Raw genomic sequence first — 16,985 nt, forward strand, 5'->3', positions numbered from 1 at the left:
TGGGTAAGAGGACATGACTCATGTAGGCTGGCATTATATTGTGTGTTCGAGCAAGTCATGGTGGTAAAACATTCATGTGAGTGAATGAATAATATCACACAATGTGCTTTGTTGGAGTCCTGTTTTCCTGATTATGTTTCATTGCTCTGTCACAGAACAGCTCTCCCTTTCCAGAGGAGCTAAAGGTCTGTAATAAAGTTTTGTGGGTCACTGTCCACATTTCCCCTTTTGTCCCCCATTTACTGCAGAGCGAGTCAGACGTCAGGGCTTTTAAGCTCAGAGTAAAAAAAAAAGAAGATTTTCTTCATCTGGCTTGCTTAACTTTCAAGACTGTATACTTCATCTTTTCCCCTTTTTATGCTCCCCAGATCTACAAGCACCTGCAGCAAAGACGGACCACAGAAAGAGGACCATGTGAACCCATGTGCTCTCTCTCTCTCTCTCTCTCTCTCTCTCTCTCTCTCTCTCTCTCTCTCTCTCTCTCTCTCTCTCTCTCTTTCTCTCTATTCAATAGTCTCCAAGTATCTTGACAACCTTGCCTGGTATTTTGGCAGCAGTCCCTTGAGTGTTGATGTCAGCTGAGGGAGGGACAGAGAGAGAGAGAGAGAGAGAGAGAGAGAGAGAGAGAGAGAGAGAGAGAGAGAGAGAGAGAGAGAGAGAGAGAGAGAGAGAGAGAGAAGGGGGAGGAGTGAGCGGGCTATTCAAGGCACTTGTCCTCTGTCTCCCTCTGAGCATAGAGGAGGGGGAGGCGCACATGCATTGAGAGAAACACACACACACACACACACACACACACACTCACACACATAGTGGCGGCCACATTTTCACAGCCTGCTCTTCAGACTGACAGCAGCAAACGGAGTTGAGAGGCAGCACGATATAGAGAGGGAGGAAGAGAAAGAGGTTTGGGAACAAGGAAGGCATCCACAGACAAGAGAAGACGACACAGGATTTGCCCCCTTTCTCCCTTCTTTTATCTCTCTGGATTCTCCCCTGTACTCCTCTTGAAGTGAACTTGCTCTGCTGCTTCAAGGACCTGCACTGTGCAATGGCAGCCCCGGTGGGACATGGGAACACCGTCTTGCTCTCATCTTGCTCCTCTCATCGTTGGACTTCCATCCTCTGGACTCTGTTGACCCTTTCAAGCCAAGTGTGGGGCTTTAATCTGGATATTACTCACACACTGCATAAGTTGGGAGACCGTGGCACCTTTTTTGGTTTCTCTCTAGCACTCCACCAGCAGCTTACCCCCGAGCCTCAGAGTTGGTGAGTGGGTGGGAGTTTTGTGTCTTGTGTGTCCTCTTTGACTTTTTGTTACACCTCACATACTCAGTTTGGATGTGCGTTATCTCATATAGATGCACCTGCTCCTCGTGCTAAATGTTCACCATACCATGGATTTTCCCTTTCAGGGCAGTTAAAAGCTGCCATTTGAGGTTGTGTGGCTTCCACAGTCATCATTTTTATGCTGCACCAGTCCTCAAATTTGCTAAATCATTGTTGCACTTATAACTCTGAACTGTGTGCAGGAGTTTTAGCATGTTAATGTGCAGCAAGAGCAGATGGAGCTCTGAGTTAGTAGACAATGATTTACAGTAAGTGGAGAGTGGATGAGAGTATGCTTGTGCTGAATCAGCTGGCAGGCAGTGATTCCTGAGGAAAAAAGGTTTTTGAAGTGATTTCTTCCAGAGCACTTCAGGTCTGATGCCGACTATACCGCACACAAGGAGGGAGGAGATACTGGTTTGTCCTATAGTGTGTCGGGCTGTGTGTATATGTGTCCATGGATGAAATGTGTGTTAGCTTGTCTTTGTGATGAAGATGATCTGCTGTTTGCCAACAGCTGTTTTGTTGTGTCTTTCAATGTGAGTGGAACACTCATAAGTCCTGTTCCCGTCCTCCAGTAATCATGTGTAAACGATATCAGCAGTTCTGCTTGTAAATCTTTAGAAACATTTACTGCATGATGATTAATGAGATGTGGCCTTAATTTATCTCTCCTTAAGAGAGAGGTTGTGATTAATATTTCATTTGATGAGGTGTCCGAGTGAACAGCGTTGTAACACAGCTATAAGACATAGTGCTGGTAGAGGTCTGTACTCTATTTTCCACAACAAATTCAGTTGGCACAGATATAGCCATATTCAAAACAGCTTTAAAAAGGAGCAACTTTTAACTTCTAAAGAAAGTTTTAGTGAAACATCTTCTTTCAATGTTGCAGCAAAAAAGCAACAGGAGTAAGACTTAAACATTAATGTATAGCAATGTGAAGCATGAAGATAGTGGTAGAAGCAGCATTCAGATTCTGTACTCAAGTAAATAAAGTAAAGTAAATTGGTAGTAATACAATGTACAAATACTCCATTACAAGTACACTGTATGCAATTTACTATTACAGTATTGAATAGATAATGCAGTTGGTTGTGGTAGAACACTTTTGATGGCAATATTCTTTTGGATATTTTAGCACATCATATTTTATAACGTCACCATGCAGTAGCCAGCATTATGTAAAAATCTTTATCTTTATGCAAAGTGAATAAATGTAGTGGTTTAAAAGTACAATGTTCCCATCTTACATGTAGTAGTTGAAGTTAAAAGTTGAATAAAATAGAAATACATGAGTAAAGAATAGGTAGCCAAATACTACTCTTAATCATATACCAGGTCCCTGTTTTGGAGCTCTGTATATATTTAACTGTTGGCTCCTCAGTTTACTCGTGCTGGAGTCACCCTGTCGCCTGGTAAGACCAGGGCATTCATGCAGACACATAGACTCTGAAACCTGCTCACTGTCCAGCAGCATTCCTGGAACTTATTTTAAAAACTGACTATGAGACTACAGTATTGTATCTCGCTTACAACTGTGGCCCACTTCGGACTGTAACAGAGGCCGGACGATTGAGAAAATGCTAATGCTGCACCGGTGCAGTTTGTGTGCTAGGAGGAGACAATATAACTTGATGTGCTGATGTGATGCACCTACTGGAATAGAGTAGGATGAATAATGCTGTTGCCAGTATGCTGTGGCATCACATTTACTGTCTGCATGACTTCATAACGATTACATCAACTTTATCATTATGACTTGCAGGGCTGTAGTCATGATTTCTGAAATTCTGAGGTCATTAAAAAAAGTAAACATGAAGGGGGGAACTTAGAAAAGGTCTACATCATCTGAAAACTTAAGAACCTAAAGATTGATTTGAGATGAAGCTCAGAACGGTGCGTCAATTTGATATAGTAATAAATCAGAAATATAAATGTATAATTATGTATTTTAAGAACATTATGATGACATAAGTATGTGATGGCTATTTCTATGCTCTATTATATCTATTACGTTGCTGCAGCAAGTTTTTATTTCAGAGATTTGGTGCAAAATTTAACTATTCATTCATACGATCAAAAATCCCTATAAATATAATACCACATTAAGACACCAAGAATTTGAGAGCATAGAATAATTCATATTGTGATTTTGCATCTAAAACTTTGGAAGAATTACATTTTTTTCATCAATTGGATATAATGCACTTCTGTTCTGGAAAATGCTCAGATTCCCCCTTATTATCCATAAACATAGGAAAGTTGTACGTCCTCTAAACACTATAGACTTCTAATTTGTGGTTGTAAAGTTTCAGTTTTTGTTATGCTGGAGGTCACAAGAGATCATTTAATGTCAAGTTAAAAACAATCTTACTACAATTAAATAGCTACTTTGGGGACAAACATCATCACACATGAATACAATTGGGCTCATTGGATCCACGAGACTCGGTCTCAGTTTTCCAGACTTACTCAATTAACAACACAAGTTTTATTGCCAAAAAACAACATATATGCTTGTTTTTGGTCCCAAACTAAATACTTTATCATACAATGGCGTATCTGCAAAGAGGAAAACTCGTGGGTATCCATAACAACTATTTTCATTCATAAATATTAAGGTGAGATGTCAAGCAACCCCTGTGAATACGTCCAAGCTAGTTCCTTCCTCATCAAAATTTTGCCGAACTTTGGAGAGTTGTTACCGACAAGCTCGTCCTCTAAACCATATCAGAACTCACCCACAGCTGGAAGTCAGTCTGGAAGACAGTATGTCTGCTAAATGTTGCGTAAGTCCAATATTCACCCTGTTTTAGCTAACCTTAGCTCTGTTTCAACATCAGGCTCTTTCGCTGCTAAATGCTCTGCTGTCTTCACCAGCTAGCTAGTAGCGATCTGTTTCTGTCCGCCTGATGCTTGGTGACGAGCAGGACAAGAACCGTTAACTAATGTTAAGTTAATTTTGGGCTAATCCTTGGAATGTTGCGATGGCAACAGTGAGAATAAACCAAAGCATCTAAACAATGAACTGAAAACCGGTGTAAAACCTCTTTAAGGAAGATTAAAAGTCGGTTGATAATAATCCGTGCTGTAGGTTCGTCAATACAACCAACCTCTTTCTTGTCTCTTTAAGTTTATCTGCTCAAACAGTGTCCAGTATTTATATATATGTGTTTTGGCAAAATTGACACAAAAATGTAATTAAGTGCAAAAATAGTCAAATCAGACTATTTAATATCTATCAATCTAAAGTGCAAATTAGCTTTCTCGTCAAACCTGCAAGTTCCCAGAAAATATTCAGAAATTATGATTTGAAGTCCTCACTGGTACACCTCTGATGACTTGATGATTTCGTCGGTACTTTGGGACGGTACGACTTCAAAACACATCGACTTGATGTTATTGCACTCTTGGTATCGTACATGTATTATTCAGAAAGCAACAGAGCAATTATCTTTCCCGTTTGAATAGTACATCATAATGATGCTTCATAATTGTGTCCTCTCCCTGTTATTGCAGTTCAGTTCTGGGAGTTCAGTTTCCAAGGTACTCCCATCATCACTGTACTTCTGATATTCAGTTTTAAAACAATTTGCCTTCATCTTACTGTAATTCGATGCCCTTGACTCATTTTCTCTTCGTATTATTACGGTTTGGGTTACTGTCCCCCGTGGCCGTACAGTTTCGTTCTCATTGTGTGTTGTGCTGCTGGATTCAATGGTGAAAATGATATTAGTGCTTTGATGCTCTGTTCGGTGCTTAGTCATGGATGTATCACACAACCCGAAACATTAAAGTGCTAAACAGAAATCAGCTTCGTCACACTTGTAGAGTTTCACCGTGTCTGGTTTTCAAGTTGCACAGATTTTTTGGAGTTTTGCTTCAGAGAGTTTGGCATCAGAGAAGTTTTTGTGTATGTCTTCAAAGGCAGAATCGTACAATGTCGAGTCACAGACATTCAGCGTCAGATACAGCCGGCAGGTTTATGGAATGAATGTCTTTTTGTTCAGTTTTACAGTTTCCCTTCAGCATGGGCGTATGTCAACCCCCAAACATTCAGTATGGCAGCAAAGGTCAACCCAATGTGACACAAAGATCTCATATTGACCAATGTGCTGTAATGAGATCCGGTTCAGTGACGTGTACATGGAAGGAAGTTAAAGTTTTCCAACGGAGCCTCTTCAAAACTTTCTATATTATCTCTTCTGGTCGTTGTCGTTGTCCTGAAGGCCTCACTCTGAATTAACGGGGCTTCTTCTCCCGCTGCTGATGCCAGACAGAGGATGAGATGAGAGGGTATTTCAGTCTGAGTTATGTGTGCGTCTGCTATTTTTACGGCAATGAGAAGTGCGTCCGCTAATAGTTCACTGCATGGTGGAGTCAGGAAGCTCCTGAGCTTTATCCCACCACTCTCAATCTCCCTGAAATCGGCTACTACATGTTTTCAAAGGGATGTTATGATAGTTATGATATCTTACACGATCGTACCTTTTGAAAATATTCAAAAGAGAATAAGTTGCAAAAGCTTCATCTTGACAGGAATATGAATATGTGAACCTATTAAGTTCATGGAAACCCCAATAATTAAGTTCATGGAAACACTAATAGTTACCGACTCATTTTCCAGCTGGCGTTAGATTGAAAGTCAAAGGATTACCAAATTCATTAAGATTCATTCTCTGAGATATTTCAGTCAGCACCAATGTGGTGGACCAATATACTGTCCCTCATTGCCATTCCTAGAGTGACGCTAATTAAAACCCAATGCTGCACTGCTGATTGTCTATATTCAGGATCAGCTGATTCCACATACTGCAAGCTTTTAATGTCACACACATCAGTGTACTTATATCAAACCCATAAAAACATTTTATAGCATAAAGGCTTGTAAATCATACTGTTCCCAACATGTATGCTGGAAAGCATTGAGACCGTATTTCCTTAAATTGATCTCTGCCTCTTGGTGAAAAGGTATTTCTCTTTCTTTCAGAGGGCTTTGACAAAGGTGGGGGAAGGCAGTTCTGATGTAGGTCACACATCATCCGTGATGGATCTCTATCTGGCCTTGATAGACATCTATTGTGTTCAGTCTGACCCAATTGGTAGCTCTCCTTTTGTGTTATGTTTTTAATTGAAGCAGTAATGACCTTTTTCTGGACTTTATTGGCAAACTAATTAACAATTCCTGAACCATGTCAGTGTGTTTTCGGGTGCAGCCACACATTGACCACATTGTTAGAGTGTGATTGATCAGATTGGTCGTTGTTGATGTCAGTAGAAGTAAGGTAAACTGTGTTGCATTGCTGTCTGAAGGAAAGTTGAAGGTCTCAGGTTGCAGCAGAGTTCATGTTTACCATGGACCTGCTTTGGGGCCTTTCTGAGGAGAGTCTCAGTGCCAGTGAGGCCTCAGGTAGCCAATACAATCCTAGACAGGTAGTCCACACTTCTGTTTCTCTGGCTGACTAAGAATCAAAAACTAAGATTTCTGAAGTTAAACAAACCCTTTTTTTGAACTGGAGGCTTGATTTGCGCAGCTTTAAAAACAAGAGTGGCGCATGGAAGGGATTTTTGGATGACATTCAAAAGGTTGTAGAGATTGCAAGAAAAAGTTAGGCTGCAAAAGATAAGAAACTCAGCACTGTGCACATTTAAGTCAACAGACCATATTTGTATTAGATGAGATGATTGAGCTCAAATTTTAGTTGCTTACTTTTATTTTTCTGTTAAAATGCATTTAGCTATTGCCTTCATGAGTCAAACACAATGCCTTCTGTACCTTCCAGTACCATTTATGTGTGTTGAAACACACATAAATGTGTGTAAATGGGGCTTAGCATAACTGCTTCACACATTCATAACACAATGAAGAATTTCTGTGGGTTAATTTGCATTAAAATAGCCAAATAAAAGCTGCTTTTTCAGCCCCAGCTTAAGAGTTGAGAATGCACCTTCCCCCTTTTCCCTCCTTAATTCAATTCATGATTCTTCTCTTGCTCCCTTGCTCTCTTGTTGCTAAATCTTCTCGAGGCCATTCATGTGAAAGCCTCGTAAATGTAGGAACTCACGCTGTTGCCGGACTTATTTATATGAGAGATCAGAAGGAGCAAAGGGTATATAACGTGGGCTTTGCAGTTGGGCATGCATACACACACACACACACGCACACACACACACACACACACACACACACACACACACACACACACACACACATACAATTAATGCTCTTTACTAGCTCCCACTTACTCTCTGTCTATTTAACATTCTCCCATTCCTCCACGCTGGGCTGCCTGGACAAAAGCTCGGTGGGAAGCAGCGCTGCCTGGCCGAGAGCTTTCAGGAATATTACTTTGCGGACCACGTGCTCACTGGAAGCAGAGCGACAATCTGCAGAGTCAGGAAGGAAACATGCGACTTAGATCGGATGGAGGTGCAGATAAAATGCTGGCAGGAGTTGATTCTGCATCTGCACTTAGAGATAGTTGGCAGATAAAGTCCTGAGAAGGTTTCTGGCATTATAGTACACTGTATATTATTATTAATATATGTATTCTTATTATTATTATTGGTGTTAATTATTCATATTGGACTTTGCTATTAGGTTTAGATTTCTCAGCTGTTAAAGCATTGATATGAATATGGTATGATCTGTACGTGGGGGAAGGGCTGACGGTCTGATGGGGACTGAAGCTGCAGGGAGGAATAAATCATGGATGGCCTTCCCTTTGATTAAATATGTGTGTGTGTGCGCGTGTGTCCACGCTTATGTGTGTGTGTCCATTCTGTTAGGGATGCAGTTTAATCAATCAGCTGATGGCGGCTCTACTGGGAACTGATAAAGAACTGTGATCTGAAAGAAGCCGGGAAAAGCAAACAGGAAGAGGAAATTACTATAGATGTGGCTTTTTGTTTGTAGTTATGAAAAGAGATTTTCTGATTTATTACACGGGAAAGTCTTTGGGTGCAAACCATATAATTAATTAAACGTTGATACAAATCTTAAAGTAGGAGATGCCCTTTGCGTTATCAGTCACTTGCTTATCTTTTCTAATTTCCTCAAACATTTAAGTGCTCCACTAATGTCCGCATGTGCTGTCATTGCTGGTATCTTGAATCAGGTTCAAGTGATTTTGTGCATTTGAGAACTTTGTTTAAGAAGCACAAGAACTTTGTAAAATCCGACTCAAACCACATAATGTATGTGTGTGGAGATTTACACACCTCTAAAATAAAAGAAGCTGCACCACACAAATTAGTTCTTAAGTAGAGATAATTTTCAGTAAATGTTTACATGCTTTAACCACCAGCTTTAATTCAATGGACAAAATGTGAGAATGAGAGCTAATATAAAATATAATCTAACAAAATTATGTCAAATATATATAAAATAAAACCATAAACCTTAAATTATAAAGATAATACGATTAAATGCTAAATGCGTAGCATAAGAAATTAGCATAATTCATCATCAATTCAATCATCTGAAAAACATTTCTCCATGTTGGAAAATAAAACAAAAATGATACTTAGATTTGTAATGTGTTTAAGTGTAATGACCTCACAGTTGGCATCGCATTACTTAAAAAAATCATATGAATGTAGAAAGAAAGCAGAACAGACGTTGATAGAACTATATGGCAAAGCAGTGCATCATACTTACTTAAATCTTCATTTTGTAGTCATGTGGAAAATTAATTCCTGTCTTTGTCTAATTATTTTCCTCTATTTCACATCACACTCTCTCTCTGAATCTGAGTCTTTCATTATTACACAATCACACACATTGTGAGCATGATTAGTTTCCTCCAGATGTGACCTGAAAACTCTAAACTGATCTCAGGTGTGACTTATTGACTGTGTTTGTCTGTCTGTGTGATAGACCTGTCCAGGGTGCGTCTCTGCTTTTGCATGCTGCTTGTCCCAGCCCTCCCACAAGATGAATGGATGGACAGTAAAGGACGGAAAGATTAAAATAGAATCAAAGTAGCAGAACCAGATCTACATATACAGATCAATAGATGGACGAGTGGATAAGGGGATGAGAAGAAAAGGAAGAGATAAAAAAAAGGGATGGTGTAAGGGTTATATCCTCTTTGCACTTTGGACCTAAGGGCCAATCATTACACCATCTATGGCTGGAAATATTCACTTATTGATCAGTAGTGGGGCAGGTGGTGAGCTGAGAGGTTGTTAAAGATGCATGTGGAGTGAGGATGAGGTTACCATTGTCCTCTGAAAGCACCATTCTCCTTCCTGAAATATACTTTCAGTGGATAGAAGTTGCAGTGTTTTTTGTTTGTTTTAAACTGATATAAACTACCCTTGTGATTGTCCTTGAACAAATCGTTTAAGCAGGAAGTTGAGTCATGTCCGGCACAGTGAACCACAATTTCCCAAAGGGGGTTTTGACATGGCATGGCAGCTGCTTCTGTCTCGCTTTTTGCCCTTTATTGTGTATCACCCAACCCCTTTTCCTCCCCTGCCCAGAGTGGGAAAGAGTTGAGATGTTAAAAACGTGATGATTCACAGCTCTGTCACCTCATTCCCAGCTGTCATTTTCTCATCAGCACAAGTCAGGTGTGAAAGCGAGCATTTTCTGAAACAGCTCAGTCTTACGAGACTGATTGTCACAGCCGATGTTGTTGGACAGGCTACAGTCAGTGTGCTGATCCATAGTTTACACAGTTGTTTCACAGCCTCCTGTTGTCTGGCGTGAATCTGCACATGTGCGTCCGTGTGTGTGTGAGTTTATGAACAAATATTCAAGTCTGTTTGTACATGCCTCAGTTAAAGTCTGCATGCTTGCACATGCAGACTAGTGTTAATAATGCTTGCACATGTTTTCCTTTGCATGTATATAGTATGTGTGTGTGTGCATGTTTGTGTGTCCAGGTCAGAGGTCACAGTCTGGCCTCAGGGTAACAGAAGGCCTAAAGAGCCCCTGGCCCCCATGCTGATCCTGTAGAGCCACTGTCTATACAGCAACAGCCCCTTGCTGCTGTCCGACGGACAGATGTCAAAGGGTGTGAGCTGGCAGATTAGGAGGGATCAACTAAAATGGTCCTGGAAGTAAATATTAGAAATGTTTAGAGTGTATTTCATTCAACATTTTGAAAGGCCCACGCCTGGAAAATTCCAGGGAAGGGTTGGGTTGAGAAAAGTTTGTATCCACTTTTAACTGTTTCAGTTGCTCTTTAAATTGAAGTGTGAAAAAGCTTCTGCCCCCTTAAGCACTTTGTTTGGATGATGTGTTGTCACATTGAGGCCCTTTACACATTGTGCATGTGTGGCCATCATGTCTGATCTGCCTGCCAGTCTTTTATCGCTCTCACACGTCTCTCCTTTTTCAGTGAAAGTCCTCTTTCTGTAAAGCAAACAAAACAAGATTTCAGGAATTCTTTTTGGATCATAAATTACATTTTGGCACATTGTTCTGTGTCTTGTTTGACTGTGTACTGGTGTGTTTACTTGCTGCTTTTGCTGGGTGATTTCTGTAACAAAGAGAAGGCAGAGTAACGGCTAAACATTACTGGATTTCATGTTTTAAGGTAATTTACTAAGAGGAGATGGATCAACATCCTTCTGAGTAGCTGTTTGTCTTTTTGGATGGTTTCTTTCTTGATATTTAGAGAAGGGATGCTGGTCTGAATATTGGTTACATATGTGATGTATTGTTGTCCAGTCTGTCTCTCATTCTCAATCTGCCCGAAGCTAAACAAATGGATGTGACTCCTGCGAGAGGGGGAGGAGTTAAGGAGTGAAGGAGGATTGGATTATGTTGTATGGATGGGGTTTAGATGGGGGAGGGGTGGAGAAGATTGTGGAGAGTGTCGGGGTCACTGCACATGCTCCCCTCAATGAACACATGGGTCCGAGTGGCGTGCAATGAGGGTCCCGGGTGTGACTGTCTTGTGTCTGTGATGATTAGCTGGAAAAATAAGGAGGATTTCTTTGACAGTGCAGGGTGGGGTTATAAATCACTATTTTAGTTTTGGGAATGTTATTTTTCCATGATTGTACCATATGGCTCTATGGACAGTAATGCCGTCAGCCTCAGTGACAATTAACACATTTTAGCAGGTAAACACACTAAACTAAGATGGTGTGGTCAACATTATAGCAATTTAACAACAGCTGCTCAATTGACACAAAACTGAAGCCTTTCTCAGACGTGATACGTTTCCCCAAAAATTAAACTTATAAGTCTGTTTCAACTCTGCCAGTGTTCTGAATTAAAACTAAGGCAGAATATCCTGAGATCGCCAAAAAAACATTGAAAACCTGCCTCCATTTCAACATCCTGTCTTTGTGCAGCGGGTTTAAGTAAAGGAGTAGAATGGACATAACACATGTCGGGTGTCGTTGTCTCTTTTTTTCTTCTAAAGATATATTTTAATTTGTAGCGAGTAACAAAGGTTTCAGGAGAAATGTACCAGTTTCCTTTGCAAAATGTAGTGAAGTCAAAGTAAAAGTCAACAGAAATATGAATAGTGGAGTAAAGTATCCAAAAAAATGACTTAAAGTATTTCTACTTCGTTACTGTACACCACTGCATTTGGGACATGTGTGTGTGCTGAGGATTATTCTGACTTACTCATGCACTGAACTTCCTACAGATCAAACTTAAAAAGGTTCAGAGCTGTGACGATTTGTTGAGGACACCCAGACAACATGTCCTTGTTTTCTCGTATCTCATCTTTTTTTAAATTAGAGACAACATTTTTATACAAAGATGCTTTTGATGTAATGGAAAGATGAAGGGAATGAGGGAATTAATAATTAAATAAACAAAAAAGGGCTGGCGAATGTTAAGCATTTTTATTTTATAAAATGATTGAAATCAAATATCAAAACAAAGCAATTGGCAATTATATTTCTATTACTGAGTCGATGAAGCATTTAATCTAAATTCTTTTCTCATATTTGAGATTATGGAGGCATAGTAGTATTAGTGCCAGGGAATATGATCTGATAGGACAAGAGGTATGTGCCATCTGCATTGACTGAAGTTTGATAAACATGAACACAGACAGGTGTTTCTGTCTCTCAGCCGCGTTTGAAAGATATTTGTATTGTGTGACTGCTTAGTAGCAGTATGGTACTTCTTGGTGAAAGATGACCTGGGCCCTAATGGCTTTGTTTCATCGCTACATCTACTTTACGTCTTGTGAGGTGTGCTCTCCCTGAAGAATCATTTGAATCAGTCTTGGCTGAATATAATGTTTAGGCACATGGGCAGGTTGGGAGGCGTCCAACTCTCTCTGGCGGTATTACATCTTCACAGACCTCCCACCTTACACCCTGACACCTGCCAGTGTGTCTAACACAAGTCGGGGTGAGAGGAGGGACGATGGGTATCACCGCAACTCCTCAACATAAACCAGAGCTCCCCAGGAATGTCGAACTATAAGAGGGATTAGATCTTATCTTTGTTTCTTCTTTTCTTTTTACTCCGTGATATGTTTTTCCTCTTAAATGCCCTTTTGTTTAACATGTTTGCGTTAGCTTAACACCGTTTGGTCAGAGTTCCTCATGTGGGTCTACGGGTGGTGTGGGGCAGGTGTTATTTCACGCGCGATGTCCTGGCTTTGGAGGGGGTGGAGGGGTGTTGGGGGTTTTCACTCATTAAGGTGAGGGGAATCATCCCTGAGGCAACGCACGGCTGCACCTCAACAGAAGCTCTTGTCAAGGAAGAGAAGAAAATAGAAGGTACAGCTGTCTGGCAGTCTGGGTGGTATGAGTCTGTAGTTGTATTGTCAGTGGGTCATGGTGGCGAGGATGACATTGAGGACCAAGGTTTTTTGTTACACTGGAAGAAGACAAGATATTGAGTCCGGGCGATTGCTATTGTCACGGCGTAAAATGAGTAAGACGGCGAGATGTAAAAATAAGTATGATGTGTTGCTGCTGTTATGGCCTGTTGAAGAGTGTCTGTGTCTACGCCTCCTTCTTCTCATGCAACGCTATCAACTTGCTACACTGTATTTATAGTCAAAATACTTCCCAGCCTCAGAGATAACTCTAATTTAAGTGTACACATAACAAGTTAGATATGAGGGGGCGGGGGGGGGGGGGGGTATGGGAAGCTTTCACACAGACATTACTGCTAGTTTTTTACTCCTACGTCATTGTTATAATGGCTGTTTATGTATGCAGCTATTGTTTGGGTACCCAGTTCAAGGTTGATCCTTTTAACATTTTTTCCCCACCGTACAATCTTCTCTTTATTCTCAGATATCGCTCCTCTGCCTCTGTTTCCCCGCGTCTCGCTTCCATGCATATGCCATGGCTGACCGTGTTGGGTGGAATGTGGCTCAACGTTTGGTTTTTAAATAGCATCCTAGCCCGAATCAGCCGCTCCTAATAAGGCACAGAGGCAGTGACACTGGCCCCAAAATATCATCACCTACCTCACTGAGAATAAAACTTTTCCTTGCTTTGATTATGAAGGCTGGTCTGTGATCAGCTGTTAGTACAAACAAGATACAGTGCATGCAGACGCCACAGAGCTGCTTTGAATCATCTTAAAGTCAAGATAACATTTTCGACTGTAGGTGGTCTCACAGGACTTTTTATAGCTTGAGCTGCAGGTGTTTGTACAGTAATGGTGGCTAAGGTCAGCTGAGGCTGAAATGGTTCAAACTGGTGCCACCAGTAACATGTGAACTAATAGTGTTTAATGATCACTGCAGCTACATTTAACTTGTAAGTAGTACTAAGGGTGATTTCAGACAGAACTAAAGATAAAAAAGGGACACAGTGTTGCATTTTAGCTCTGGTTTTGGTTTTGACTGACATGACTGACATGTAGAGACTGTACAAAAGCCCCAGTGCATGAGCCCATATGGTGTGAAGCTTATTACTGCAGGATCGTCACACACTTTTTATTGGAATTAATGAACCAACAAAGTACATGGCGTTGGTAACAAGCACAGCAGTCGTACCAGCTCATGTTGATTTGCATAAGGAGGTTATAGTGTACAGATCTAGTATGGGATCGTAGACCCGGGTTTGTTTTAACTGAACCAAACAGACTCACATGAGAACCTATGACACACACTACTGTGAGATCAGCCATCAGTCTTTTATTATATATTATGTATTTTACTGAAATGTTCATTGTGATGTTTCTTCAGGCTCCTGGTGGGGGCCCCTCAGGCAGCGGGGCAGGGCCTATTGAGGGGCAGCCGGCCCGGAGCCTTGTTCAAGTGTCCAATCACACCAGAGGAGTACGACTGTGAGAGGGTGGATATCGATGGAGACGGTGAGTAAAAGTTGAGCTGAAATGAAATAAACAGCTACTCAAATGTGAATATTTGCTTGTTCTCTTGTTTTTCTTGGAACTTTTCTCGATTTTTGACAGTAAACCGAACACTTTAAAGTTTTCAACGACCAGATAAATAGATAATTACTTTATTGATCCCCAAAGGGAAATTCAAGGTTCAGTGTAAATATGTTAATTAATATGCTCTAATTATTATCTTATTATATCAATTATTTTGAACTATTTTCTGCACTTTTTCAACCCCATTGTTGATTAATTAATTTTAGAAATGACTTTGTTGTCTGGAATTTCCATTGAGATTATTTGTGACATCAGAATCAACTCTTCTAGATTAATTCAGTTACTTGTGAATGCCATTATACCTTTTTATGCAAAAGCTTTTTACGAATGTTGCCATTAAAATGTACTGACCCTGCATGGATATTTTCTTATTTGTCATCTATAGTTTGAACTTTGATAACTATTAAATAACAAAGTGCTCTTTGCTTCCTGTAGCTCAGATCCTAATTGCATTACAATACGGAAACTCCTATGGTTGCTATTTCCTTCTTTGTTTTCCCTTAGTGAATCTGAACAAAGAGAGCAAAGACAACCAGTGGCTGGGAGTCACTGTCAAGAGTCAGGGGATTGGAGGGAAGGTCGTGGTAAGTGAATACCACATCCTGTAAATGCATCAGCACAGGAAGCCGGCTCTGTCTTGTGTTTGAAAATAAAAATGTTGGCCCGCTTCTCACGCAATGATTTGAGAACATAATTCATACGAACCTTGTTTGTGTTAAGTTGTACTAACATATGAAACTTTATGTATACAGATGAATACGAGATAGTCTGCAAAGTCACCAGTAACAGCTCAGTGAATCCCAATAATCAATTGTTTAATGCCGTTTCCTGTCCTTCATCAGACCTGTGCTCACCTGTATGAGCTCAGGCAACGCGTGAAAAAACCAGCAGAGACTCGCGACCCCATCGGACGCTGCTACGTCCTGAGCGATGATCTGACAGAGCGAGACGACCTGGACGGAGGAGAATGGAAGTTCTGCGAGGGCCGGCCGCAGGGACACGAGCAGTTTGGCTTCTGCCAGCAGGGACTCTCCGTCAGTTTCAGCCCAGACAACAACTTCATACTGTTTGGGGCTCCGGGAACTTACAACTGGAAAGGTAAGGTACAGGGGCTGCATGACGGAAACTAGGCTGTGAAAAGGCAAACGTGTTACTTCCTACTTTACTTTTGGGGCACTAAGTGACACCAACAAGACAAGCTAACAAGTCCATTTTCTTCATGTTTAAAAACATAACTTTTCTTTGACAATTTTTTATGGATAAAGAAATAGTGTTGCAACTAATGTAAGCTCGAGAAGAGAGCCAACCCAGTACAATTAGCAGGACAGTACAGTTTGGGATTCAAACCATCAAATTGATTTATAAACCAATCTCGTGATTGGACATTATGCAGAGCTGCAACATGCTCATCACAGAAAGCACTGAGATTTATCTGGTGCAGTTATCAGAGCTACTGGATTGATTCATTTTTTCTGCAACATGATGATCAATGCTCATGTTTATTTTAATTTATAAAATGCACATTCTAAAACAATTAGAACATCTTTTCTGCTAGATGTAAATAATGTTTCTGGTTCTAATGAAAGTTATTTTAAATGTAAGAACTGTGTCTACTACAGGATCTGTATTTACATGGATAAAAAGTGTAATTATATGTGTTTGTGCCTCATTTAGTTTCATCCGATTTCTAAAAGTTTTATGACGTCCAAGTTGCATGTGCATTGCATCATTTCCTGTCAGTCTAAAGTAGTAAAGTATGTTGAGTTTCCACTCTACAAACAGTATACTATGACAAGTTTACATAGAGTACATGTTATTAGTATTAGAAGTATGAAGTACTCGTGCGTGCATGCAACAGGTAACACGAGTGTTTGTATTCTGATGACAGCTGTGTGTGCTCGTTGCGTTGCTGTGCCCTCACCTGTTTCCATTCCAGGTGAGATGCGCGTCCAGCTCCTAAACCAGACTCTGCTCAACCTCGGTTTCTATGACGACGGGCCCTACGAGGTGGCAGATCAGAAACAACTTAATGCCCAGCTCATCCCTGTGCCCTCCCACAGTTACCTGGGTAGGATCAGCCCTCCCTGCTCACTGCTGCCTGTGCACAGGAGAGAAAGAGAGGGCCGGTGGAGGGTGACATCAGGGCTCAGGCTGGACTGCAACATGGCTGCCAAAACCACAGGAGCTAGTAACAGTAGCAGCTGCCAAAATGCCTCAAACTGCTCATTCCCAGTGGATTATTTCTGGATGAGCCTATCTGTGTGTGACTCACGGAGCCTTGAATGTTACTCCACCTCGTTGTTTTTTTTTA

At 40.8% G+C, this 16,985-nt stretch overlaps 1 protein-coding gene across 3 annotated transcripts in view; it reads left to right on the plus strand.

The window, feature by feature from the left end:
- The first annotated feature begins 769 nt into the window (after window positions 1–769).
- itga7 (integrin, alpha 7) overlaps window positions 770–16,985 on the plus strand; it is a 32,361-nt gene continuing 16,145 nt past the window's right edge. For 2 of the 3 annotated variants that reach the window (XR_011078570.1, XM_068593865.1), the window contains exons 1-5: window positions 770–1,266; window positions 14,466–14,593; window positions 15,179–15,258; window positions 15,517–15,772; window positions 16,611–16,742. Coding sequence is in view for 2 of the 3 variants with exons in the window: in XM_068593865.1 (XP_068449966.1) it covers window positions 1,049–1,266; window positions 14,466–14,593; window positions 15,179–15,258; window positions 15,517–15,772; window positions 16,611–16,742 (814 nt within the window). In the remaining variant the exon portion in view is untranslated. The remainder of the gene's footprint in view (window positions 1,267–14,465; window positions 14,594–15,178; window positions 15,259–15,516; window positions 15,773–16,610; window positions 16,743–16,985) is intronic. The other variant, XM_068593866.1, reaches the window with a different exon arrangement.

The sequence above is a fragment of the Clinocottus analis genome, unplaced genomic scaffold (genome assembly GCF_023055335.1).
Source record: "Clinocottus analis isolate CAN_PGR_092001 unplaced genomic scaffold, fCliAna1.0.p SCAF_3, whole genome shotgun sequence".
Lineage (NCBI taxonomy): Eukaryota > Metazoa > Chordata > Actinopteri > Perciformes > Cottidae > Clinocottus > Clinocottus analis.